We start from the raw sequence: 26,299 nt of genomic DNA, 5'->3' as shown, positions 1-26,299 counted from the left end.
ATCAAAAAGATCACACGCTTTGAAGGGACAGGAACTCAAGCCATTTTTGATTCTTGGTATTCAGTTTGTCATGGACTTGCAGCCCCCATCTGTCCTGGCGCAATTGCCTCGCCCCCTTCACGCTTCTACCGGCAAGACCCGTATCGGGGATGTCTTCAGTCTCGCCGATGCGAAAAAACGCAAGCGCTATGAAGTCGCAGTTGCCGTGGATGGCGAGGCTGTGAACATTTACAATGTATGTTTTTTACTTCTCTGGTGCTCTCTTGCTTGCATCTGACACTAATCTTCACCAGGTCCAAACACCTAAGCTCGTTACTTCTTACGCCGTCCCACCGCAATCAACTTTCTCTTGCCGCCCATGCTCAGTTCGCAGGAAGTTGTCAAAGAAATCGACAGTTCGGAGGCAAACTTACACGGCTGTAACTAAGCCAGAACATCAGATCAAATGCTTTGTGGAAGAGATCGGTAGCAGCGGCTCAAGTGCTCCGGTCATTTCTTCTTCGGCTACCACGGTGACCGACTCGACCAGCCCGACAAATTTTGTGGGAATAGTGCCCTCCAGTACCGATGCCGAAGGAGAGACGGACCCATTCGATATTCTGGCAGTTCACGAGGATGGTCGTGTGCGTAGACTGTCTTCGGATCTGAAGACCCAACGATGGAGTATTCAACACAGTGAGATTGCAAAGGTTTGCTCTACTCACAATGTCCAATCCAGCTTTTTGGTCGAATTCGATGATGCGAAGAAGGCTTTGTTCAAAAGACGGCAGGATTTGGCTTTGCTGGCGCTGGGCGATCTGACAACTTCGGGGACCAACGAGCCATCTATCTTGCTTATGGTATCTCAACCGAAGAATACCGATCGAGTCCCCCTCAAGGACATCATTGTGCAAATGTTCTCAGTCCCCGCTCATGCGAAGTCGGAGTCACGCTTGGACGAAAGCCAGCGCCTACGCCATCTACAAACTTTCCACATCCCAGACGTGAACGGCCTGGAAACCACCAATGGCAATGCTATGCAATGGAGCTTCCATTCTGGCTCGGCGGGGTTGAACCTTTCTTTTGAAAGGGGTTTCATCAACGTTGACCTCTCTCAGTACTCTCCCTGCGTAACGTCGCAATTCGTCCTTGATGAGGAGGAGTTCTCCTCGGTCATGCGCATTTCTCCCCAATCCGTGATCGGAGCACAACAATCTCTTGTGGCGGTGTATGATACCCAATACCATTCTGTGCAGCGCAGCATTCCAGGCGGTGATCTTTTGTCAAGCACTGGATCGACCCCAGAGACTCCCACAAACTTCATCAGCTACTTCGCCAAACTTGGGATTGCCGTCGCAACCAAGGGCAACACTCTTATTGCCTTTGACTTAAGCTCTCTCGCTAGTGCGCCCAGCTCTTCGCTGAAGCGGACCAGAGATAGCCTGCTGATTGACGCCATCGGCAGAGGTATTGGTTCATCTGGTGCACAGTGGGATATCGCGTCGAAGAAACACCGATCTGACAACATGGCCTCCCTTCGGCTTACTTCACCAGAGCAAGTTGAGAAATGGACTCAGCTCACAAAAACAGTGGAGGAGGCAACCAAGACAAAGAATATTGACTTGTTCGATAATGCCGTTCTGACATACTTCAGCACCTCCGATGCCTCCACAACGCTCCCAGTCCGTGGGCAATATGTTAACTCAGAAGCAACTCTTTTCTTGCTGTCAAAAATATTCGCTGTGGAGGAGTCTGCCTCAGATGACACCGTGTCGGCCTCCCCTTCATCTCAACTCCGTGTTGCTATGTGGCCCCCGACTACCTGCGACTGGCTGATTCGCTTGGGACATCTGTCACTCGACAATGTTGAGATTGCGCTCCGTCGTGCATGCAAGCCACGTATTTTGCAGCCATTCCCCACCGGATCGTTCATTCAGGCCCTCCTCGATTCGGATCCCTCATTGAAGCATGTCAACCAAGTGCTTGAGGGTCCCACTCTGATTTCCTCCGATGAGTTGGCCTACGCGCTCAAGACCTTCTTGAACCAGGCACGTTCCCACTCTGGAACGCTCGAGGAGACAGCTCGTGCGATCACCAATGGTGATATTGCCACTCCTACCCAAGAACTTACAAAACAGCTGGGGGCCGAAACGGCAACACTGAAGGATATCTTCGCTGGTCTAAACACCTCGCTCCAAAAGATTCACTCACAGCCCGCATCAGTGGTCGTTCATTCCCTCCGCTCCAACCTTTCCCGAACAGAACTCATTTCCATGGTTCACCATCTCCGCCTTTCCCTTGCTACCGGGGGTTACACTTCTCGATTCACTGAAAACCCCCCAACACCTATTACTCTTGACCAAATTACCCCCACCCTTTCTCTCAACGTTATCGTTGATCTCATCACTGCCTCCGTGGATGCCGTGGGCCCGTCCGGTTGGATCTCGGCCATCCCCGCAGTGGCTGACTTTGAGGACTCAGACTCGGTCACTGCCGCTGCTAGTCGTGAAATGGAATTGATTGCGGACATGAAGTCCGAAGTCTCCGCCGCCCTTGCAGGAGTGGAAGAGGCAACCTATCTCAAGGGTGTTTTGTGCGAGTACCTCCGCTTTGCGGACCAAGTCAGCACCCCAGCTACTACCTCCGAAGATGCCCTGGCCAAGATGGATGCCGAGGCGGCTCCTTCCCACCTGGTCCGTTACGAGAAACTCAATGGTGCCGACTTGATGGTCTTCACTCGTCCCGGTGAGGGAGAGGATGGCTACGATGGCGATGCTGGTGGCAAGATGCTACCGCTGTCACTCAAGGCTGCTTCTACTGACGTGTCCCGCACCAAGACCAAGAAGTCGACGGGTGAGGTCAAGAACCGCAGCAGCCGTGAGATTGGTTACTTACGCCGCAAAGCGGTTGGCAAGTACTCATTCGAGAGACTGATTATTTAAGATCATTGATGTGCATTTCATGTTTTATACTGTAACATTCATTATTGAGGGAGACAATATCCTAGGAGTTAGACACGAACAATACATATTTGGGTTCCTAGACAGTATTTCAATTATTTATCTTCTGTGCGAATAACTATCTCGCCCTTGCGCGTGCTAAATATATCGATATTCGAACCAAGGGATTTTGGGTCAATATGATTTGCTTTTTTTGGTGACGATCAAGCCTTGCAGATATATATATAAGTGGGACCAGGGACGCTGAAAATATTTTCGATCTACGATCAATGTTCGAAAACATTTAGACATCGCTAAACACTACGCAAGACATGATAACAGGTCAATTGAAGGACATATATTGAATGAACAAACCAGGACTAAATGGGACTAGTCAACATATTAGGCTTCAAAGGGATTCAATAGTTGTAGCTTGACATCTGGGGTGTTTGGAGATATTTAGCAGCTTTTCCCCCAAAATAAAATAAAGAAAGGGCAATACTGGGAACTAGGGTCAAACGTATAATTGATAGATCCCAAAATGTATATAATATTTTATAATATTAAGTATTCTACAAAGAGTATAGGATATTGATCTGGACGGGGAACGAAAAGGTAAACAAAAAGATAATAAACAAGGGGAGCTTTCCTTAAGTGGAGATACACTGGACACCGCATCTCCGCACTCTTACCCGTTCTTCTTCTCTTTCATTAGCTCCGCTCTATGCCTTTTCATGTTGATGTTGATGTTGATGTTGATGTGAAGTTGTTTTGTTTTGACCCGGAACGCGTACCGGCATCATAACAAAGGAAAATGAGCAACCAACCATGGCTTGACAGTCTGTCTGACGACTGGCCATCTCCAGCTTCTCCCAGCAGCCCGATACCCGTTCTACCTGTTCGATCAGAGTCGCCTAAAACCAGTCAGCAAGGCACCCCTAGTCGCATTCCTCTACCCGCCCGGCGTCCCTTGGAACAACAATCGCCGGGAAACATAAAGGATAAGGTTACCCGACCATGTCATTTCCATAGAAGAGAACCTCCGACTCCGAAAACCCCACGAACACCCAAAACACGCAAACCACGATCGCCTCACCCTAATAGTTTGAAATTCACTACACCCAAGGCCGACCCAAAGATCAATTCCAAGCCAAGTCCCAAGGTCAGCCCCAAGCCCACCCCGGGTGCGGCTCGCAGACAGCCCTCAATGGATATGCGCTCCCCTCTGCGATCAGTGTCAAACGTCTCTAAAGCCTCCACACAATCCGAATCCGATGGTACAGTTCAGATCAAACCCAAGGGCAAGGACACAAAAGAGGGTACACCAGAATGGCGCCGGCGACTAGTGCGCGGGGAAATCGCCGCTGGCGAGCAACGTGACCTGTTCGCGCCGATGGGACTCGAAAGCGTGTTCAAGCCGCCCACACCTGGTGCTGCGACGGCGCAGCAAGGTTCCACCCCGTTTACGAAGCAGGATGACAATCTGTGGGATTTCGCCGACACACCTTCGCGACAGGATAGAGACGAGCAGAACAGTCGCGCTACTGACCCCGAACGCGTCGATGATGAGGAGGGAAGGGATAATGGCGACCGATCGCCGGAGGGAACCGACAATCGCGCTCCTTGGGAGAATAATGGGGGCCTGGACGTGGATTGGGACCAGGAAGGGTTCTCCCAAGCGGGGAATTCGCAGCTACGGACAGCTAGTGGGCTAGAGGATCTGCGCAACGAGGGAATCACTCCCATAACCTTCACCCGCAACAACACCGTCGATGGCAATGGGACTTCAGAAGTCATCAAGTCTGCGCTGAAGCAGGTCACCAACAAGTTGGAAAGCCTGTCTATTAAAAATGATAGTCGCCCGGACTCCCCCGCAAGCGATAGCCTCCTCTTCTACAACCACAGTGAACCTCACGTGGAAGGGTCTCCGCGAGAAGACAGCTTACTGGACGCGACCAGTCATTCTCTACCCCAGGATCTGTCTATGGGGACGGTGGACTTCAACAGTCGGCGAGGAAACCGCTCCTTCCCTCGGCGATTTTCCCCTTCGCCCTTCCCTTCCCACCGTTTGTCCCCCACAACCCTCGCCAACTCTAAAATCCGAAGTTCTCCCTTGTTCAACCCCCACAAAACTGCGTCACCTGGTCTACCGCGTCCTTCTTCGTCTCATGTGCGGCCATCCACCGCTGGAGCGGAGAATGAGGCCAAGATGCCGTCATCAGGAAGTCCATTGAAGCTGTTTGGTGACCATGACACATTTACTAACAACAGACTTCTTCGGCGCATGAGTCAGTTTGAAGACAATTTCAGCGACACGTCAGAAGGAGAGGAACCCCCTTCGCCCTCAGAAGAAGCGCGAAGAAAAGGCGAAAACCGCAGCCTTCTGAATGCGAGACACGAACCATTACAGGAGATCTCCCCTAGGCGAAACAACGAACGCCTTGGGTCTCGGAATGCTGTACATCGGATCAGCCAGTTTGGGGGTGGCGAGTTGGACAAATTCGATTTCTCAGACACCAGCCCTTACGAGCCCAAATTGATGTACGATGAGGCCAGAGGGTTTGGGTCCCGCCCGTCTTCACGCAAGCGATCGTCAACTCGACAAAAATATTTCCGTGGGGCCTCACAGCAAGGGCTGTATAATTACACCAGATCGGCAAGTTCGGGATTCACCAGGAAACCCTCTGCATGGATGCGCCAGGATTTCTTTGATGATATGCGGCATGGGACTCGTCCGAATAATAAAGAAAATATGGCTCCTGATGTGAAGCGAGTACCCCGGGCCCCCGGCATGGATCCCACCCCGAAACGGCGCCGAACAATTATGAGAAATAGCAGCGCCGAGCCCTATCACAATGCCAACGGCGGTTCGCCTCAGAAGTACGGTGACAGCATGTCACTGTTGCAACGGAGTCTTATGCAACACGGCGTTCAGCTCGAGAATAGTGACTATCTTGCTCCGCCGGGCCTTTCTCAATCGATGCAGCGACCTCGAACACCCACGCCAAGCCAAATACGGACAGACGGGGAAAGCCATGTTGCGCCGCACAGAGACTTCTCCGAATCCAATTTCGACAATAACGATTATTCGGATTCCTTTTCCATTGATGGTGACGTCCCACTAGTTAAGATCACTGGGGCTAGTGATACCTCGCGAAAGGGATCTATAACCACCCAGGATTATTTAAACGAGGCCACCAAAATCATGGATCTCATCAGATCGAAAGGACGAGGTGCGGCTGGATTGACAAGCGTACATGAGTCTGACGTGGAAAGTGAAGGCGACGAGTTCAGCGACGACGACGAATCCACACGTGAAGCCTTTTCTCGCCCTCCGAGCCGTGATGGAACGGATCTTCGCAAGTTGAGAGAGGTGAAGGAGTTGAATCCACAGATTTTGAGTCACCTGAAGAAATACCAGGAGCAAGATGATCCGGATGACCGCGAAATGTCCCTGCGTGCTCGCCATAGCCAGGACGAGGGCCAAACCGAGTTCGGTGAATCAAACTCACAGAATATCCGAATTCACGGTCCGAGGAAACGAAAGACTAGTGGCATGACTGATGACACAGCGGAAAACATCGCCCAGGATCTGATGACTATCAACACACAAATGTCTGGTTTCAGTGTCAACTCCCTACCCACCGGCTCTTCACAAAGCTCCCAAGTCAAGGGTATGCTGGCTTCTGACCTTGTAGCCCACCTGATCCCGAATGAGGTAAATGGCTTCAAATATGACCGTTCGAAGAATCAATGGGTGAAGGATGAGGTGGAAGAACCACAGGCGCCAATCTCAGAACCCACCGAGGAGACTGATGATCCATTCAAGGATATTCCGGATCTTAGTGTAGACGAGCTCCAGGAGATGATGCGAGTCCATGGTCTCAGTTCTCCTGCAAAGAGCGACGCTCCAGCTGATCGAGAGCAATTCAAGACCCGTGGTTCTTTGGCTGCGAACACATCCCCCAAGAAACCTGATGTTCGACCACACACGAGAGACGGGGAACCGTCTCTCGGCGCAAGCTCGGTTCAATCAAGATTCACTCGCTTCACGTCCAGTGTTCCTAACACTGGGACAAGAGCTACATCATGGGGCACGGACGAGGCCGCAGAAAGAAGAATCTCCGCGCAACGGAAACTTGAAGCTCAGCGTGAGGAGCCGTTGTCTTCGAAGACCCCCGATCTCTCGGGAAACAAGCACGTGTCGCGACAGTGAATCTCTCATCGCCCCTTGTTTCACGCCCCTCTTCTCGCGGCGAGCCTGATAACGCCCAGTCTGACCCGGACACGAACCACACCTACCATGGGATTGTGCCAGACGAAGGTGCAGGCCCAGCAGACCAAGAAAATGGCTCAATACGGTCATCCGTTCCTCCCACGGGGCGTCAAACTTCAGTCGGTGGACAACCGTTCATTCGACGTCCCATCTCGAGGATTGAGGAGAGGAACGAGGAGACAATCGATGACCAGAGCCTCATCCGCAGGAATGACTCACTTCATGTTCAAGAGACACCTGCGAAAAACGAGGCAGAGCATTCTTTGATGCCTGTCCGGAGCGCCGGGCCCGACACGACCTACAGCTTCCACCTCAGTCCACTTGCGGACTTCACTGTCAACCAAGGCGATAAACCTCTGAACCTTGAAATGAGCTACGTGGCTCAACGTACACACCCTTCCTCTTTGCGACAGGTGCACGGAACGTTCGCACTGGCAACTGAAGATTTGATCAAGCATATTACCGACGTGGAACCATATGAGCCTTATTGGGAACACGTGCGCCGTCTTGTCCTGCGTCAGAAGGGATTGATTACGCTACACAAGCTGAACGAATTCTGCCCCCGACTAGAGGAGTTGGATGTTTCCGACAATGACATTGGTCAACTGAGCGGCATTCCCCCAACCCTGCGAACCCTCAAGATTTCTAGGAACTGCCTCTCTAACCTGACTCCCTGGGGTCATATGGTCAATTTGCAGTACTTGGACGTTTCAGGAAACGATATCGAGACATTGGATGGCTTCGCGAGCTTGATTCATCTCCGGGAATTGAAGGCCAATGATAATCAGATCCGTAACATAGACGGGATTCTTGATCTGAATGGCTTGCTAAGCCTGAAGCTGAGAAACAACTCCATCACTGCAGTGGATTTTGAAGGGTCCGAGTTGACGCGCCTTCGTGATCTTGACTTGAGCCACAACTGTCTGACATCTGTTCGAAATGTCGAATGGCTTCCGTCACTTGCCACTTTCGATGTCAGCGCCAACCAGATCAGTCGTTTTGACACCTCCGCTTCCCTTATCAGTCTCCGCGCTCTCAAGCTCTCCGAAAACAAACTGGAGGCTTTAGATGCACGAGCTTTCCCTTCTGTGAGCCTTCTTTACCTCGATCAGAACCACCTTTCCACTGTTACCGGCCTTGAGAATTGTCACAATCTCGAGGTACTGTCTCTCCGAGAGCAGACACCATTCAAAGAAAAGGACATTGAACACAGGCTGGATATCGATTTGGGACTTGTCAAGGATGTTCGCAAGGTCTTTTTATCCTCAAACAAGCTTTCCCACCAAAGTGTCTGCCCTTCTGCCCCGCTACTACGACTTCAACTTCTTGATCTAGCTGCGTGCACGTTGAAAAGTCTCCCAAGCGATTTTGCCTTGAGCTTCCCGAACCTCAAGGTCCTAAACCTGAATTTCAACTCGGTTGATGACGTTGAGCCACTAGTTGGAATGAACTGTCTTGCAAGACTGATGGTTGTCGGCAACCGTCTCTCAAGGATGAGAAGGGTCTGTCAGATCCTCAGTCGACTAGGAAAAACCGGGAAAGGAACTGCGTGTTCCTTACGCAAGCTTGATCTCCGTGGGAACCCCTTGACTATTGGCTTTTACCCCCAGCAGTGACTGGGAGTGGCAATGCCGATCGCATGAAATTGAAGTCTCCAGAACAAGCAGTCGTCCGGCACCAAGGAACCCACCGGGATCTTTCCGACGCTCTATCTGAGCTCGGAAACGATGACCAGGTCTCTCACCGTGCCACCATGGGTGATGAGCCGAAGGCAGATAGAGACATCGAAGTAGACGACCCATACACACTTCCGCACGCCGACCCGCAAGCGGATGTGAAGTACTTAAGGCACCTCGATCAAGCCACACGTCTACGCCGGAGGGTGCTAGAACTCCTGCTCTACGCCGGCACGAGTGGTTCTCTCCATACCCTTGACGGACTAGACCTCCGGCCCTCACTGGGCAACGAATGCTCTGATATGAACAAAGCGTGGGACAGATTGGAACATCTTGGTGTATTGCGGAGGAAGGCGATCAAAAATTAGGCTATATTCTTTTTTTATTCTTTTCTGCCATTTCTTTTTCAATCACGCGAGGAGCGCGTGTGATTTGAGCATTGTTGGCGGCGTGTACGGAGTTTTGTTCCTTGAGTTGGAGTAGGCCACGCTTGGTTTTTCGTGTTTGCACAGCATCAGCGCATTACCGGAGTTGGATATCGAATCAATTCTGGCATTTTGGCATCTTTTACTGTCTCTAGCCTATTCGGGTTTTATTTGTCTTGTTGTTCTTGTATGTCTTTGCCCTTTATTGCCGGGGAAAGCAACGGTGTCCACCGCTTGGGAGTCAAACGTGCGAGCCTTGGAGTCACCAATAAAGACAGTGGCACGAGCGTGACCCTGATGGAAGTAGAGTCATTCCTCAGCCTAGACGGTAATCTTCCAGGGACAGGCTCCGAGGGGTGTTTGTAGGTGTTGTCGACGTAGGAATCATCACCTCTCAGCGTACCCACAGGAGCCTTGTCAAGGTCTTTGCTGACAGTGCCGTTGAGAATGTAAGGGAAGTTAGAATGAACCGAGTTGAAGACCTTATGGTCAACACCAAAGTTCTTAGTGAGAATATCTCTGGGGGTGTGGTCAATCCAGTCGTCGACCATGAAGGTAGTTTTTCTAAGTCAGTATATTGAGCTTGTAAAGATGTGACTGGGACATACCCAATCTTCTCAAAGATCCCGTCATCAAAAGCGAGGAGTTACTCGTTCTCATCGTCCAGGCCTTGCACATTATACGCTACGCCCTTTGGGTAATACCATATGTCACCCGTTTCGAGAACATCGGTAGTGAAGCCACCGTTTTCATCAACACCGGGCAACAGGAGAGAGCCGTTATATACAAATCCCCACTAGGGCTAAGTACTAGAGTAAGTGATTTGCGGTAGAAAGTGTATAGTCGTGGCCACTAACCGTGCGGTGCCAGTGCAGTTGTAATTCATCTCTCGAGACTTCAGATTAACTTCAAGCACGACATCTCCTCAAGTCTAGGAAGAACCTCTAAGATTTGGCTTTACAGAGAGGGCTGAATGCGAGGACAATGGTCCAGCATCAGAGTCCGAGTCGGGGATTGCTTGGATTCTCGACTTTGAGGGTGAAATTTGCCTCTCGTCGAGGATTCCAAAGGGAAGACTACGGCCGACTAATTTGATTCCTAACAATGTATATCAAGTGGGCTTGCTTCATGAGTAAACGAGATTTTATTTAATATTGTAAGGACGCTTCACTGGGTATCGAGAGCGAATGAAAGGGGAATGCACAGTGCAACATCATTAAAGGAATCAACCAAATCAACATAGACATAAGCTCAGAGCCCGGTGGCTAAATTTCATGTGCATTTGATGTCGGAGACACCTTCGAGCTTCCATCTATCCGACGCCGACCCTCGATCTGATCTGCAGACACCGACGAACCAGCCCCTTTACTCGCAACGATATCTTCTTCCAATGCAGCGCGGAATTCCTCACGCTTTGGAAGAAGGTACCGCACATCCACGAATCTCAAAATGCTCGTCATAATAATCACAAGAACCAACAGAGCCAATGCAGACTGCCACCCGTACTTATAAAATGGAGCTTGACTCGCAGGCCAGACGAGAACCTGTGACCACGAAGAGATGGCATAGTACCCAGCAACCGCAACGCCGACAACAAGCGACCGAGCCTCGGGATCCTGCGGAATAAGATCAGAGAGCCAGGCGAAGATCAACGGCGCCGTGCCGAGACAAATATACGAGATGAAGTATGACGCATAAGCAGCAGATAAATCCACCGACAACGGATGTGTAGTCCAAACACTCATGATGATACACGGGACGATTCCAATAACTGCCTGAAGAACGATGAGCGTCCAACGGGTTTCAAAGTAATCCGATAACAGAGCCCAGATCCACACGAACACGACATTAATCGCAGACCCTCCAATGGGGATAGCGTTGACCTGCGAGACAGTCCATCTCGCGCTCCCGTCTGGGTTCTTCAGCGATTTTAAAAACAGTCCGAAATAAACATATCCGTATGTGCCAAGGACCGTTGCGATATAGAGGATCGCAATGAAGTAAACAACCCACCCGGAGAACGTACGTTTCACGCCTGCCCAGGTCATCTTCTTTGGCTCGGCGCGGCCGTTGCGCGCGAGCCGTTCTAGCGACAGCTCGCCGTGGACTTTCTTGAACCAGAATGCGCGCGGGTTAGGTCGGTTCGGTAGATCGGGGAGCATGATAAATCCTGCGAATCCCCAGATTACCGTGATGATCGCGTTGATCACGAATAGCCAGCGCCATCCTGCTAGCCCGTTGCGTCCATCGAGAGTGTCGGTTATTGCGGCTTGCATGGCGCCCGAGAGCATTTGGCCGACTGCTTGGCAGGAGTGGTAGAATCCCATTCGCTTGGCGAGTTCGGTTGGGGTATACCAGTACACTGGGGGCTTGGTTAATTCGAGCCAAGGGAAGGAAATTTAAATGACATACTGAATAATGTCATCATTCCTGGCCATGCGCTACTTTCGCATAGACCGAGGAACACACGGAGGGCGTAGACTTGTTTCGCGTTCGTTGTCATCGCGATTAACCCGGTCAGAACACCCCATGCGATCTCCAAGCCTGGGAGCCAATAACTTGGACGTACGTAGGTGAGGATGATTTGGGAGGGAATTAGCATTACGCAGTAGGCGGCGTTAAAATAGGTTGTGAATCTAGACTGTATTAACTATCATGAAGTTTGTATGTAAATTTCTCGGACAACTCACAGATTAAGCTCATTTCCGAACAAGTGTAAATCCTCCTTCATGCCAGATACGTAGGCATTGTTGATATTTTGTTGATCGAGATATTTGATAACTGACAGAAGTCAGTTTGGCCGATCCCAAGCTGTTAGAGGGGTAGCCCAACGCACCCTGTGAAATACAGCCGAAAGTCATCAGGAAGATGTCAAGGCGTCGGACCAGGGCCTTCTCCTCCGGAGATCGGACATCGACATTCGACGCATTGCGACGAAAGGGTTTGAAGGACACCATTATTATAGTGGTGTGGGGAGAGAGAAAAAAGCCAGCATTCTGGGGACTTTAGCCATTCATATACCCAAGCAGGGCCCGATGATAAGGCGCCCCTGTGACCCCTCACAGATAAAGTAATGCGTCTGGGGTAGTCTTTTAGCTTGTCTTTGGCTTCGAGGGACTAGGACGTTTCTGCAAGGTGCACGCGTGATAAGCCTTTAAAGCACCAATGGTTGTCCTTGTAACATCGGAGGAATGCCGAGGTCGATATAGAGAGGCATTTTGGCGTTTAGTCAATTCCAACTCCACTGCCAAGGTCGGCTTAATGAGTGGATCTAGAGAGAGGGAGAATCCTATCAGTTCGAAGAGTTTGAAGGGAAAAATCCTTTTAAGGATTTGAGGGGGAAGTCCACGATAGGAGAATCCCAGGGTTCCCCGCATGCGACAACGGAGAATATGAGACACTCTCTCTCCCCGACTTATATACGTTGTATATATTTCTTGAATATTTGTGGAATCCTTGACTAATTGCATATCCTCTGAAATGTCGGCTTCAAATATTGAGACAAGCAGAAGCCTGCCAAATCCCAATCCTGGCTTGAGTTACTGGCAACGAACAACTCGGGCATATCCCAATTTGCATGCAAACATCGATACAACCGTTCCATCCCACTCAAAATATGTCATTATAGGATCCGGTATTTCTGGCGGTTTAACGGCCTTCAAGTTGATCGAAGGAGGCGCCAAACCCGAGGATATCGTGGTTCTCGAGGCACGGGAGGCAGCAAGTGGCGCAAGCTCGCGAAATGCCGGACATGTGCGACCAGGTCTGTCAGACTTCCATATGAATATGGTGAGCATTTCTGATTTGCAACATAGATGCTTTCAGGGGTTTCAGTGCATATGCCAAAGTGCATGGAGAGCAACAAGCATTGAAGATCATCCAGGACGAGCGACTGGTCCTAGAAAGAGTCGACGCATTTGTCAAGGAACATAATGTAGAATGCGACTTCAACTTGACAACGACATTTGATGTTTGCATGACCCCGGAATTCGCGGCCTACGAGGCAGAGAGCCTGGAAGCGTTTAAGAAAGCAGGCGGCGATACTTCGCACATCATATTTCACGAAGGAGAACAGGCCACGCAGAAGACGAGAGTCCCGGGGGCTGTAGCAGCATATGAGTGGCCGGCAGGATCAAGCCACCCGGCAAAGCTTGCACAGTTTCTTCTTCAGGCAGTGATATCTAAGGGTGCGAGGCTCTTCACGTTTTGTCCTGCCACTGAAATTGAACGAAGTGGCGTGACCTCCGAAACATGGAAGGTGCACACGCCCCGGGGGATGATCGAAGCGGAGAAGCTTATTCATTGCACGAATGCCCATGCTGCCCTGTTACTGCCGCAGTTGGAGGCTTATATTCGGCCAAACCGTGCACAGGCTCACTCTCTTGTGCCTGTTCCAGCTTTCTCAGGGAAGAACGCCTTGCAGAAAACTTTCTCACTCCGCTTTAGCCTCCTCCATTTTTACTCCCTGGTCCAGCGTAAGGGAGATGGTACATTGGTGTTAGGTGTATCGCGGTCAAACCCAAACTTGAGCCCTGAGACAAATGCTACTCGATTCGGCACTGACGATTCCCGGTACAACGAAGAGATTGTTCAGGATGCTCTGCAGACTTTTGGTGAGATATTTCCTGCTTATTCGCCCCAGGCTGCTATGCATGGTGAGGGTCTGGATCATGCTTGGACTGGGATAATTGCCATGACTACGGACTCTGTTCCGTTCGTCGGGGCAATTGATTCCCTTCCTGGGCAATATATCTGTGCCGGATTTAATGGCCATGGTGAGTTTTTCTTTTGCGAGATTATATCCTGGAAGGACACGCTAACTGGAGACAGGTATGGCCCGGATATTTACGTGCGCTCCGGCTGTCGCTCAACTTGTGCTTGGGAAGACCTGGGACGAAACGGGGCTGCCAGAATGTTTCCAGTTTAGCGACGAAAGGCTCTCCCGGCTTTCAAATGGAGATTTGCCTTCTATTTGGTAGGGGGGTTTTATACCCCGGTTGATACGATTGAAATACATTCTATGCATTTTCTGTAATGTTTAATGGTAGAGGCTCAATAACTCTCATATGGTTGATCAATCTGGTCGCTATGTAATCTTCATTATAAAGAGCGCATTTAATTCAGCATACTAAGTATAGGGGGTAAAAGAGTAAAGAGAAAAGATCCTCTAGGACAGGATCTCTTATGTTCCTCGTTAAACATCTACCTTACGTAGAGCAAGGTTCTGATTCTGTAAACTTCGCAAACCACTCTTGCCAGCACTCTTTCCAGCACTCTTTGTACTAGTCTTTTTGAGGTCTTTTTGCTAACATAGTCTCTCCTGATCGTTAGACAGACTCGGCGATCACTTCAACAGGCTCAGAAGGGCAATGACAGAACTAGAAGGTAGTTGGCGTGAACCGAGGGACTCTTTAGAAGCAAGGAGAACAGTGGCAGAAACAAGAATCTGCAATAATATTTATCTGACAGCTCAGGGTAAACCTAGAAGAGCTGATTCGAAGTAAACTAGCGCTTTTCCGTTGGACGGAAGGTGACCCAGTCCTCTCCAGCATTTTGAGTCTTCGGTTGATCTTCGTAATAAGGATGGTGAGAGCAGTAGTTCTTGCTGAATCTCCAATTGGCACCTTGACACTTCGGATTCGCAGCACATTCTTTGTAGCATGTCTCTGGGTCGGTCACATCCTTTCGAACCGTGATCATGTCCGTTTTTGTGCTATATGCCTTTCCACAAATAACGTCAAATTCAATCCCATTGAAGACGCGAGTCGTGCCATCTTGTGTCGGGCAATAGGGCTTCGTACCTTCCTCGGTTTCTTCCTCGGCAGGACAGTCGATCTTGCCACAGCATTGGTTCTTGCTATTCTTCCAGATGCAATTGTTCTTGTCGGCCCGGATATCACATGGAACCTCAAGGAGTTCAAATTCAATGCAGGAGTCGGTGGCCTTGTTGTCAAAGGAGATACCCGGGCTGACGTCTGGACAAGCTTGCGAAAGTCCCTGGTTAAACCCTGTAAGGCAATATTTACCACAGGGCCACTTGGTGAACGAGAAGTTCCCAGCTTTTTCATAGTCGGGAGTCTTGCCGATGTGGGCACCATTCTGTTTATTGTCCACCCATTGGTTGGCATCGGTTGCGTAAGGCAGACTGCCATGAAGGTCCTTGATCTTGACTTCATCGCTTGGATTGACCGGCAGGCCTGGCGTGCATTTTTCATCCCTGCAAAGTTGGAATTTTGCAGGCCGGATATACTTGCTCAGCTTGGTTTCAGAGTACTGGCCACCGTTGAAAGTCAAATAGTTCTCCGGCCTTCCAGTGAGGAAGTAGCATTTTCCTGTATGAGATTAGTTGCTTTGCTCCAGCGTAAAAGTGCATAGTATGATGTACCTGTCTTCAAACCAGAGTCACACTTGCCAGCTTTGACGGGCTTGCAGGTGCCGTCGTCGGCCATGGTCTGGCCCTTAGGGCACTGGCACTTTCCATCGACCATCTCTTGGCCATTGGGACACTTCTCTGCTCTCTTGCACATATAGCCGTCGTAGACGGAGCCTTTCACACAGCACTCATATCCAACATCCGTAGAGCCGGTCACGTCATGGCCCTCCGCGCAGCAGTGCCATTCAGTGTCCGCAGACCCTTTAAGGCTTTCTCCCTCCAGACAACAAGTGGCGTGCTTTTTGTCCGGAGTGATAAAGGGTGTCTCGTTTTCTTCGCAGTGATAGCTCCCGCGATAACGGCCAGTTCCCCACCGGATACTGTGTCCCTCGACATAGGGCTCTTTCCCAGGTGCGCCGACTTCGTCTGGCTCGACTTTCCTGCCATATACAGCATAAGCCTGAAGAAGGATGGCGAGAATGCCGAGAGAAGAGCCTTTCATAGTCGTTTTGGTATATAGAAATTGAGAGTGATTGAGGGTTTGTGATGATAGAGAGCAATGGAATGGTCTTCACGGGCTCTTTATATCTTGTTCTCCCTGTGCCAACCCCTCTTTGCACACATGGCTCAAGCCCCGGTACCGCGTCACCTTCCTCTAAGTCAGTATCTAAGTTTGAAGGAGAAGACGATCTGCCCCATACTTGTGGAGTACATCAGTTGCCCTCACTGGAGTAAGCGGGGCCCTGAAGATTCTGACGCATTCATGCCAGCTGTGTTTTCATGCAGTTCATGGCAGACCTTTACTTCTTGCTAGATCTTCCTAGGCTTTGTGCCTTCGTCTCTTTTACCCAGTGAAGCTATTCAAATAGGCATGACAGCATATAGAGATCATCATCAGCACCATGTTCATTCAGACTGTTGATCTCCTCTTTCTTTCTCGTAATCTGCACAACACAGACACCATCAGTCTCACGTACGAAAAACCTTATTGGTCTAAGATAGCTAGCCCCACGGGCTCTGCAGAGCATTGTAGTTCGTGGTGAGTGTCGATCAGCTTAGTGATCAGTTCCTCCCCCCGGGAGTAATGGGACGGGACGAACCCAGTGGTGGGGTACACCAGATGCAGATCGGCAATGACTCCAACTGCATGCTAGGGATTAACTTCGTCAGGAGCATGGAATTGATTTGTATACTCAGTACTTGTTGAAGATATATGTCAATTTTCGGATTCAAGATCACCAATTCGGCATTTCAGCAATGCAACGGAGCATAACAATCGCGGCGAATAGCACGAGGTTGTTGGATCTTTTTTGCTAGGGGCACGCGAGGATCTACAACATACGAAGATTGTTGTAGGTACCGTCACCTAGGCGAAATGTCCCGTATGTGGAGATGCCAAGCCATGGGTTTACGTACAAAGTGCAGCCATATACATACAAGGCGATTGATGCAGATGTGTCAAAGATGGATCTGCAAGAGGGGTTCTCGTCTCCAAGTGCCCAGGTGGGTACTTGAAGAGTTTGGATTGCGGGGAAGACGACAGATCTTCCTTTGTCAAGTAGGTATATATGCAGCTATTTATGTCATAGCTGAGGTGGTGTACACGTACAATATGATCTTCATTATAGTTCATCAATTCCAATTATCTTCTTTCTTTGCTATTGGCGGAGAACGAGATCATCCCACTTTCAGGTGAACTGCAGCAAAACATTTTTGCATAGAAAGTGCGATTGCATTTTGTGACGAACTTAGCGAGAGGGATGCTCGGAGGAACTCGTACCGAGCTGTTTATAGCTTCAAGGAGGGTTCCGGAAAGCTTAGTAGTAGTTATGCCTGTTCTCCCTGTTCTCAAACTCTTGGTATAGTTAGTGTGTAGGCTTGTGGTGTAGTATGGAGAGGACAATAGTCAAAGGGATATACCCAAGGAAACTGCTAAAAAAGGACACTGAAAGACATATGAAAAAGCTGTCGAAGAAGACTACTTAGAAATGGAGGGATTGGAAATGGGATAGTTGGGGGTGATAGTTTGCGCAAAAGGGGTGCATTGTCTGTCAGCGGGGTTAAAACACGATGTTTGCGCCACGAGGAGAGGTGGTGGTTAATACAATATCCACTGCAAAAACACGCTGTAGCTTGTCAGTACTAGGGTTATATATGCTCCGTAGGTGGGCGGGGCGGTCGAGGCGGGAGACCAGGGTAGGTATGAATCAAAACAAAGCTTAGTAATGGAGGTAACGCAGCCTCCTATTTCCAGACTCAAACCCCTCCCTTTTTCGTCCCACGTTCCAAGAAAGAAGTCTAGTTCTTCACCGAGAAACAACCTTGGAAGTTGGAGAAGGTATCCCATCCATTGGAAGCTCCTTCCGACCCACAGAGTGGGGCATCGGACCGTCCCGAAAAGGCAATCATATCCACATCCAAGCTACCGTGGTATCCTTGGTATCCTTAGTGTCCTTGGAAGGCTCACAATCGGAAGACGCCAAACAAGATACCGAAAGGAGATACAAAAAGAAGTCCCAAAAAGTCGCGAAACACACACGATCCAAGCTGTGGTCATATCCTTTGAAAAGACAGGTAAGAAGATGAAGCTATTCCCATCGAAGCTTCGTACAGTTAACTCTTCAAAGCCAACGTTCGACGTCGAACGCAATCCACATGCACCCATGATTGGCTTACAATTTACAAGCCGCGTGGCAAAACGCACATTTTCTTCCCTCCGCACGAAACCGCTCCACCTCCCTCCTACAAATCCTACCTTCGCCATACCCAGCCACGAGGTCGTCGATGAAGAGAGATTCCTGAACGATGGCCTCCAAGACTTCTACCCTGCAAGACCGGGCGAGACACTTGGCGATAATTACCAGTTGCTAGCGAAGATCGGCTGGGGAACGAGTTCAACCGTATGGCTAGCGCGAGATCTCACAAGGTATGTTTCATTTCCGCGCCAATACTGTTCAATGTTGATTGTAGCTGCTGAGTCGCTAGGTACCAATGGCAGCCCGAGCGAACAGTTGCTGTGAAATTTTTGAATAGCTGTTATGGTAAATCTGGGAATGATCTTCTCAGTATCGAGGAAACCGTTGCACAAAAGAATCCTTCACATCAGGGTTATGGGTCTGTACGGACCTGTCAGGAAAGTTTTGAGCTCGAGATTCCAGGCAGGAAGAACACTTGCCTTGTATACGAGGCAATGCGGGAGCCAATGACAGTGTTTCAGCAACGTTTCGAGAACGGAAGAATGCCTCTTCCTGTTGCCAAGGCGTATATTGGATTGCTTCTTCTCGGGTTGCAGTATTTGCACGCTGAGTGCAGACTCGTTCATACTGGCAAGTAATACCCGTTGACTTCTAGTATGGCTGTGAAAGAAAAGGATTTGCTAACCAGAAAAGTTGCTATAGATCTGAAGCTCGCAAATATCCTAATGACTTTCGAAAATGAGAAAGCTATTCCAAAGTTCATTCATGAACAAGTCACCAAGTTTCCCATGCATTACCATACCGATCCAGTAACAAACCGCACCACCTACCGAAGCTACGACGGTTTTGGACCAATGGACGTTGAGGACATCGCAAACGTCCTCCCCAAGATAACCGATTTCGGCTCGGCATGGAAGTTCGACAACGTCGACCCAGAAACGAAGTCACAGCGCCAAACCGTCGTTACGTGTCCTATACAGCCAGACTACTACCGGGCACCAGAAGTTGTCCTCGGATATGGGTGGGATTTCAGCGCAGACATATGGAACTTCGGTGTCCTTGTAAGCCGAATATCATGTGCCTATCCATGCTGCCAAGACTAACACGTTGTTTTTCAAGGTTTGGAACATCATCGAAGGCACAGAGCTGTTTACGCAGGTGCAAGATGCTAACGGTCGATATGATCCGAAATTCCATCTGGCAGAAATGATCGCTCTGCTTGGCCCACCACCTAAGGAGGTAATTGAGCGAGCAGAGTATATGTCGCAGGTGGGTTATCCTTCTCCAATTACCATTGGGGCAGGGAAGCCGTGCAAAAACGCCCGGGAGGTTTTTGGTGGTCCGTACTTTGATAAAGAAGGTGAGTCTTCGATTCTAAGTTCCGACATGTGCGTTATTTTGGCTGATTGTTGGCTGAAGGGAAATTCCTTCACGAGGAGCTCATACCAAGTCGAAAACTGGAGGATACGATCCCTTCTCTTGATGACTCGGAAAGGGAGCTTTTCTTGTCATTTGCTAGGGATATGCTCACGTGGGTTCCATCAGAGAGGAAATCTGCTCGTGAGCTGACGGCGCATCCGTTCCTCAATTTCGGTGGACATATTACTATGGACCTCTTGGAGGGGCGCTCTTAGAACATGACCTGTTCGATCCATGTACACTATGCTGTTTGTAGTTTGTCTACAGTGAGAAGCTCTCCACTATGTATACTATCTCCACTATGCATTAAAAGAGCATTGAAGGATCTTTGCGCAAATGGTCACGAGTTGGAAATCGCTGTTGAACTTATGGTACATGCTCGCTGGTAAATGCCAAATATCTGCGAACGTAGGCCGGATATGACGTCCAGTATTATGTACTTATTAGCAGCGATTGGAGAATGATCCTCAAGAGGAACCCCAAAGGGAATGTCGCCGTCCTAGCCTGAAATGGTACGAGACCACCTAAGAGAAGAGCCTTGATAAGATATGTAGGCCATTATACCGGCCCAAGCAGGTCACTCTGAGTACCGTGTCCGTGGCGCCGAGACAAGCAATGACCTCTTCCTCAGTAGACCTTTCAAGCGAGCGCACGCTCACAGCCCAAGCACAATTGCATCACAGAGTCAAGGCTGAAGGAATCACGGCACATATTCATAGCGGTGCCAATTCTCCTTAACCCACCACTTCGCTACGTGAGCTGCGTCCTTAACCCACTGTACAGCATCTTCTCCGTATTCAGACAAGACCATATTCATCAAATTCTCAAGATCGAAGTCCTGCAGTGCTTCAAGTTCATGGGGGTCGGTTTCTACATTCGAGAACCGCCATTCTAGGTCAGGGATGACGGGGATGATGAGACGATAAGGCTTTGCGGCGGATCGTAGGGCAAGCCACGTTCCTCCGGTGTTCATGACTGAGAACTGCCAGTCTTGCTTTCCATCTTTTTCTGCGAATGTGGGTCGGATCATTGATTGGCCTTCGTACAGAGGTAGAAGATCTTTGATCGCAGATTTGGATTGTTTGTCGAGGGATCCAGATTCGGAGAGAATATCAAGGATTGTCGGGAGGATTTGTATGGAGGCGACTCGAGAGTTTATCTCGATGGGTGGGAGTTGGGGATGGGCAAAGACTAGAGGGACGTGGAAGCTGGAGGCGTGGGGGTTCAGATATGGGGTGACGCCGCTATTCTCAGGGAGTGAAACGCCACTGTTGTGGTTAGATTGTGTTGATAGGAGAAGGAAAATGTTGGGGTCTGGCACTTACTGGTCCCCCACCATCACGACCAATGTCTCGTTCGCAACACCCGTTTCCTCTAGGATGTTCAACAACTCGGCGAGCCATTTGTCTGCGACGCCAAGTGTATTCAGGTAGTGATTTACTTTATTGGTCCTTCCTACCCAGCCGTGACTGATCATTTCCTCGTACTTGTGATTTGGTGTATCCCAGGGTTGGTGGGTAATGCCAGTCAGGTGCGAGATGAACAGTCGTTCCTTCCGCTTCTCTGCTGAGTTGATTGCGTTGCGGTAATAATCCGCAAGCTCTGTTTCAGGGTATCCCCAGAAATTGAACTTGTGTGGTTGAGGGCCACCCTGCTTCGCACGATCCTCGGCAATGTTGATGTCGGTTACTTTGTGTTTAAAGCCCAACGCAGGCGTGAGATGGTCTTGGTTGTCGTATTCATCAGTAACGGACTGCATCCATGTGGATCGCCATGGCCAAGAGGTATAGTCCTCCGTCTTGGTCCTGGCCTGAGAGTTGAGTGCCTCCAGAATATGCGGCATGCACGGTTGGTAGATGTGGTGCAGGTATTCGCGATTGAAGTCTACGACCAAGGGAGCGATACCGCACACAGTCGCCACGATACTCTTCAGGGTAAAGGTACCGCCTGTATAAGCGTTGGTAGCATGGAATCCCCCATAGGGATTAGCTACGTTAGTGTTTCCATTGAACCCGGAAGAAGTGGCCGTGAGTCTCTCTGCGGTGGGTGTTAGATTGGCCAGTCTTTCTTCAACCTCAACAGGGAGGTGGCCATTCTTGAACGTTTCGCGAATTACGTCCCCAAAATAAGATTCCTTCCGAAGTGGGAAAACATCTGCACGAGTGCTTTCTAGCTTGAGAAGTAACACGTGCTTGATATTGACACTGCCGCTCTGAAGCGGCTCGCGGAGTGACTCGAGGGCTTCATTTTCAAGGTTGGAGATGTGAAGTGGATCATGTGCTGGATTGTAATGCACGCGCGCAGTGTGATTGGCATTTTCATACCAGTCACTGAACCCAGCCAGTTTATCGCGTGGCAGCCAGTCAAATTTGGGCGGCGCTGCGAGGGCTGTATGATTGCCCAGCCAACTGTAATCACCTGTCAACCCGAGTAGATCAAATGGTGATGAAGTGCGAGACCGGTCCTTGGCGAATGGCGTGATGATGGCAGTCTCAGATAAAAAGCTATAGGCAGCATTTGAAGGACGAATGCAACACAAAATAACCACAAGGCTAGTGAATGTGAAAACAAAGGCTCGCGTCCAACAAGACCGCCGAGATTCCTTTGCTATATTTTTTGGAGCCGCTTCCATTGTCTGTGGGTCCAAGTCCAACCCATTTCGGTTCTCATCCCAGTCCTCGGGTGCGACTCGCTCATAGCTCTTCAAGATTGGAGACTTTCGTTTCCTGCGACAGGAGGACGGCAGGATACTCCTAAAGATTGACACAATTCCTTTGGTCCAATTATATATATGCGGGGTTGAAAACCAGGACGCAGCAAGAAAGACGATCTCGACGATGATTAAACCCGTTAAGCCGGTGAGCAGCGTTTTGACAGCAGCCGTGTCGCCGTGGAAGTTGTGCGCTTGTTTCCAGTGGATCTCGGCTCCGGTTGCGACGTAGAAAGAGATATTGGCGGCTGACAGACCGGAGATTGTCAAACTATACAAGAATTTCACTTAGTGATGTCTCACGTGGGCCCCAAATCCATGCTCATACCTCGCTGGAACAGCCAAAAAGGCTGCTATGACACGTGCCCAGCGGCGCTGGTGATCAGCACACAGGCTGTGAGTGAGTAAGATACACACTACATCTTGTAAAAAGAATGTTGGGCCCCAGATGATCAATTGTCCGAGAGGTAATGAGTTCAGATGGGAGTAGATGTGAAGAATCTTGGCGCAGATCACAGCGATGAACAACAGAGAGAACCAATACTTGCGCGAGATTGGCCAACAATGATCGAACCAAAAGGATGGAGAGATAGCTTTACCCCCAAACCGGGTTATAAGTGCCCCCATTCTTTCTTTTGTCGAAATCCAAGTGAACCCCTATCAGGAAAGCAAATAAATCCCTGCAGAACGACATCTGGAGCTAAATCCTCTTAGCGTCCATTTTCCAATACAAGCGCCATTTGAAAAATACCACTAGGCAACCATGGAAAGGGTCTTGTAGTACTAAATTTGGCCTAGAGGGGCTAGATTCCGTTCTATTCTTTTCTGACATCATTTACTAGTACGTATTTGGTCTCGCAATAGCAACATAATTTTCAATGTTGTGTATGGAAATATACACCATAACGTAATATCTTCGTAAATCTTCGTAATTGTTCTTCGGTAGAGGAACCCAACCTCAAGCATTGAATACATTTAAGGACAAGCAAATCCTATAATATCACATAACTTGTATACCTAGGTAACATGTCGGTAGCCGTATTCTAGACTGGGTTGGAAATGCAGGCCACCGTCGAATCCAATGTTTGACATGGGAACCCCTGATTTATATCTTGTTCCCTCTGATTCTACCGTAGTTCCGACATTAGAGATTCCTACTATTCTACGGTCAATATATTTTAGTCTTGAAAAAAGTGCTATTTTAATATGGAGTATGGACCGATAACTGACTACTAGTACACTAACCTAGTTGGGCTAACTAGTATGTGGCCTGATAAATAAAGCACGCGGCGCACGGAGTACAACATACAGAGTACATGCATTGCACATCCCTCGAGGTCTAATTGCCAAACCCGCATGATGCACGTTTCCCTTTACAATTCTTAAACCCCCACTTGGAAAAGGAAACCTGCCGTCGCTCTAGTCAGTTAACTTGGGAAATACATGAGACGAGATGCGTACTGCCCGTGGACCATATAGGATAGTTACACTATCATCAGAGCACTCATTTCTATTCGGGGTACAAAGTACTCTCGCTATCATCGACACACGGAGTAAGATAGAACAAGGCGAGAGAATCTCGGCATACATGCAGCCTTGGCCCACACCCCTGTCATGTTAATCCAATGATCGTCGACGGGAACATCCGGACAACGTGGCTAACACTGCACCAAACCCATTCAGGCTACACGGGTGGAGCATGATGCCGCACTTATCTCCCACCACCCAATCCCAACTATTGAACCTGCGACAGGATTGCGGGACAAACGGCTGAAAACCGTTGCACATTAGTACCAATTGGCATTTCATCCCTTGTCTCCCCCTTTACCCTCTTCCCTATTCCTTTCGAGGGGTCCAAGTATCGAACCATGTCGAAATCAACACATATTGCTGTAGTATGTTTATCCATCAGTCGTTCTCCTCGCCATTCTAACAAGTTATAGGATGCGGATGTCTATCTCTCAGCTGGCTATGGCAATGATTGGCAGTCGTAAATGCTCACATTCCTCCCATTATCTCACGTCATCGATCTCTGACACGATACTAGAGAGACTACGTCTATCGGTTCGTCAATCTATCGCGGCTTGATGGAAAATGGCAGACGGTATGGTTTCATCGTACATTTGGCGCACTCGGAGGCAGGGCTCCAGGCTCGGCCCATTGCTTACCTACTATCTGCAGGTATCAAACTCTGAGCGACAAAGAATATCTGTATGCATGTCATCGTATCTACCACTAAGAAATGCATACTGATCCTCGATTCTCACCAGGGTACCGTCCGATGACCTGGCATTTGAGTCCTACGAAGCTGGGTACGTACGACCAACCTTTCATCTTGTTATTACCCCTAACACTCCCAGGCATTTGCTCGCTCTCGTTTTAGATTCAGAGCGCGAGAACCCGCTATTTAGAGCGCCTGTCGGGAAAAACCCTGAACATATCCTCGATATTGGGACGGGGAAGGGTAACTGGGCTGTGTATGTCAGAAGAGAGCCCCTCTTGAACAAACAAAACTTATACCAATATAACACTTCTATAGCGACGTTGCTGATATGTTCCCATCTGGTGGGTGTCGATCCCCAGCGATCTACGACATGGTTAACTAACACCATCTAGCGACTGTCCGAGGAGTCGACCTCTTCCCACCACCCATTGTATGGATGCCGCCAAATTGCGTTTTCGAAGTTGACAACGTCCTAGAAGAATGGACCTGGAGAGACCCTCTCGACCTAATCCACATGCGGATTATGACTGGTTCATTCGATCCCGCGGGATGGGATCATGTCTACTCAACCTCCTTTAAGTAAATAGCCCACTTATACCAGCCCTTATCTTCAACGATATGCACTAACATTACCTCTCTCGTAGAAACCTCCGAGCAGGAGGCTGGATCGAACAACTCGAAGGCAGTACAACCATCGAATGCGACGACGACAGCCTGCCGGCAGATAGCATCCTGCGAAGCTGGGGTCGGACCATGAACGCGTGCGGTGCGCGCGCCGGACTCTCCCTAGATACTATCGATACCATGCATGACATGATGCAAAAGGCCGGGTTTGTGGATATCCACGAGAAGGCATACAACTGGCCGATTGGGCCGTGGGCTCGTGATCAGAAATATAAAGAGGCCGGCATTGTTAATTTCCAGCATTGGCTTTCGGGTATGGAGGGATGGTGTTTGAGGTTACTTACGCATTTCGGTGCGCCGCATCCTTGGTCGAAGGATGAGGTTACTGTTTATTTGGCTAAGGTTCGTTCGGAGATTAAGAACCCGAGATATCATATTTATCAGAGAGCGTGAGTTTGGCTTAACTCTACGGCGTGGTTGGAGGGATTGTTATGCTGATGCTTGTTTAGACGACGTGTGTGGGCGCGCAAGCCTTTTCCCGGGGAGATTACGCCGGAGATGACCCCGGTTAAGAGCGAGGAGTGAAAGAAATGGTTGGTCTTAGCAAGTAATTGAGTTGTCGATTGGGTGTCATTATGAAGACTGTAGGAGAGGAACCGAGTCAAGTCCTTATGGAGTTTGTATTAAGAGAGATTTGAAAAGAATGCTGGAGACGTTTTCTCGAAGTCTTTCTACAATCGAGTGTATACATCTACTTACGCTCAGCCACTCGACCTGTAGTCCACAGGAGTGATCCATGGACGTGTGTATAATAGTATAGTTCATCCACGCATGGGCAGTGAAGGCGAGTTCTGCTTTCAGAATTTCCCTGGAGATATTTAGATAGCTAGGAAGATCGCAAGCATAGCGATATTATCATGTATTTCATTGAGCTATGTCATAAGCTAGCATAATTGCG

At 49.4% G+C, this 26,299-nt stretch overlaps 9 protein-coding genes across 9 annotated transcripts; 5 read left to right on the top strand and 4 right to left on the bottom strand.

Moving 5' to 3' along the window:
• Positions 1-70: 70 nt before the first annotated feature.
• Positions 71-2,921, top strand: N7489_000349 (uncharacterized protein; the record flags this gene model as incomplete). The annotated part of the gene is made up of 2 exons (XM_056706104.1): positions 71-235; positions 294-2,921. 2 exons carry the CDS (start codon positions 71-73, stop codon positions 2,919-2,921), a joined length of 2,793 nt encoding a protein of 930 aa, XP_056570406.1.
• Positions 2,922-3,732: 811 nt separating this feature from the next.
• On the top strand, positions 3,733-9,238 carry N7489_000348 (uncharacterized protein; the record flags this gene model as incomplete). Its single annotated transcript, XM_056706103.1, has 3 exons — positions 3,733-7,069; positions 7,132-8,700; positions 8,805-9,238. 3 exons carry the CDS (start codon positions 3,733-3,735, stop codon positions 9,236-9,238), a joined length of 5,340 nt encoding a protein of 1,779 aa, XP_056570405.1.
• Positions 9,239-9,280: 42 nt separating this feature from the next.
• N7489_000347 (uncharacterized protein) lies at positions 9,281-9,846 on the bottom strand (the record flags this gene model as incomplete). The annotated part of the gene is made up of 2 exons (XM_056706102.1): positions 9,281-9,440; positions 9,518-9,846. 2 exons carry the CDS (start codon positions 9,844-9,846, stop codon positions 9,281-9,283), a joined length of 489 nt encoding a protein of 162 aa, XP_056570404.1.
• A 714-nt stretch (positions 9,847-10,560) lies between these two features.
• Positions 10,561-12,252, bottom strand: N7489_000346 (uncharacterized protein; the record flags this gene model as incomplete). The annotated part of the gene is made up of 4 exons (XM_056706101.1): positions 10,561-11,657; positions 11,708-11,931; positions 11,986-12,076; positions 12,132-12,252. The coding sequence occupies 4 exons, from the start codon at positions 12,250-12,252 to the stop codon at positions 10,561-10,563; spliced, it is 1,533 nt and encodes a 510-aa protein (XP_056570403.1).
• Positions 12,253-12,775: 523 nt separating this feature from the next.
• N7489_000345 (NAD(P)/FAD-dependent oxidoreductase) lies at positions 12,776-14,274 on the top strand (the record flags this gene model as incomplete). Its single annotated transcript, XM_056706100.1, has 3 exons — positions 12,776-13,058; positions 13,111-14,070; positions 14,126-14,274. The coding sequence occupies 3 exons, from the start codon at positions 12,776-12,778 to the stop codon at positions 14,272-14,274; spliced, it is 1,392 nt and encodes a 463-aa protein (XP_056570402.1).
• Positions 14,275-14,800: 526 nt separating this feature from the next.
• N7489_000344 (uncharacterized protein) lies at positions 14,801-16,170 on the bottom strand (the record flags this gene model as incomplete). Its single annotated transcript, XM_056706099.1, has 2 exons — positions 14,801-15,627; positions 15,681-16,170. 2 exons carry the CDS (start codon positions 16,168-16,170, stop codon positions 14,801-14,803), a joined length of 1,317 nt encoding a protein of 438 aa, XP_056570401.1.
• Positions 16,171-18,331: 2,161 nt separating this feature from the next.
• Positions 18,332-19,998, top strand: N7489_000343 (uncharacterized protein; the record flags this gene model as incomplete). The annotated part of the gene is made up of 5 exons (XM_056706098.1): positions 18,332-18,594; positions 18,654-18,709; positions 19,067-19,425; positions 19,484-19,724; positions 19,784-19,998. The coding sequence occupies 5 exons, from the start codon at positions 18,332-18,334 to the stop codon at positions 19,996-19,998; spliced, it is 1,134 nt and encodes a 377-aa protein (XP_056570400.1).
• A 485-nt stretch (positions 19,999-20,483) lies between these two features.
• Positions 20,484-23,120, bottom strand: N7489_000342 (uncharacterized protein; the record flags this gene model as incomplete). The annotated part of the gene is made up of 3 exons (XM_056706097.1): positions 20,484-21,051; positions 21,109-22,764; positions 22,822-23,120. 3 exons carry the CDS (start codon positions 23,118-23,120, stop codon positions 20,484-20,486), a joined length of 2,523 nt encoding a protein of 840 aa, XP_056570399.1.
• A 1,241-nt stretch (positions 23,121-24,361) lies between these two features.
• N7489_000341 (class I SAM-dependent methyltransferase) lies at positions 24,362-25,926 on the top strand (the record flags this gene model as incomplete). Its single annotated transcript, XM_056706096.1, has 10 exons — positions 24,362-24,388; positions 24,437-24,483; positions 24,541-24,597; positions 24,675-24,704; positions 24,764-24,805; positions 24,854-24,970; positions 25,033-25,058; positions 25,110-25,296; positions 25,362-25,790; positions 25,851-25,926. The coding sequence occupies 10 exons, from the start codon at positions 24,362-24,364 to the stop codon at positions 25,924-25,926; spliced, it is 1,038 nt and encodes a 345-aa protein (XP_056570398.1).
• Between the last annotated feature and the right edge of the window lie 373 nt (positions 25,927-26,299).

Source organism: Penicillium chrysogenum (assembly GCF_028827035.1).
Source record: "Penicillium chrysogenum strain IBT 35668 chromosome Unknown utg000001l_segment0_segment0, whole genome shotgun sequence".
NCBI classification, from domain to species: domain Eukaryota; kingdom Fungi; phylum Ascomycota; class Eurotiomycetes; order Eurotiales; family Aspergillaceae; genus Penicillium; species Penicillium chrysogenum.
Note: the sequence above shows the minus strand (reverse complement) of the source record. Positions and strands in the feature narration are given on the sequence as shown.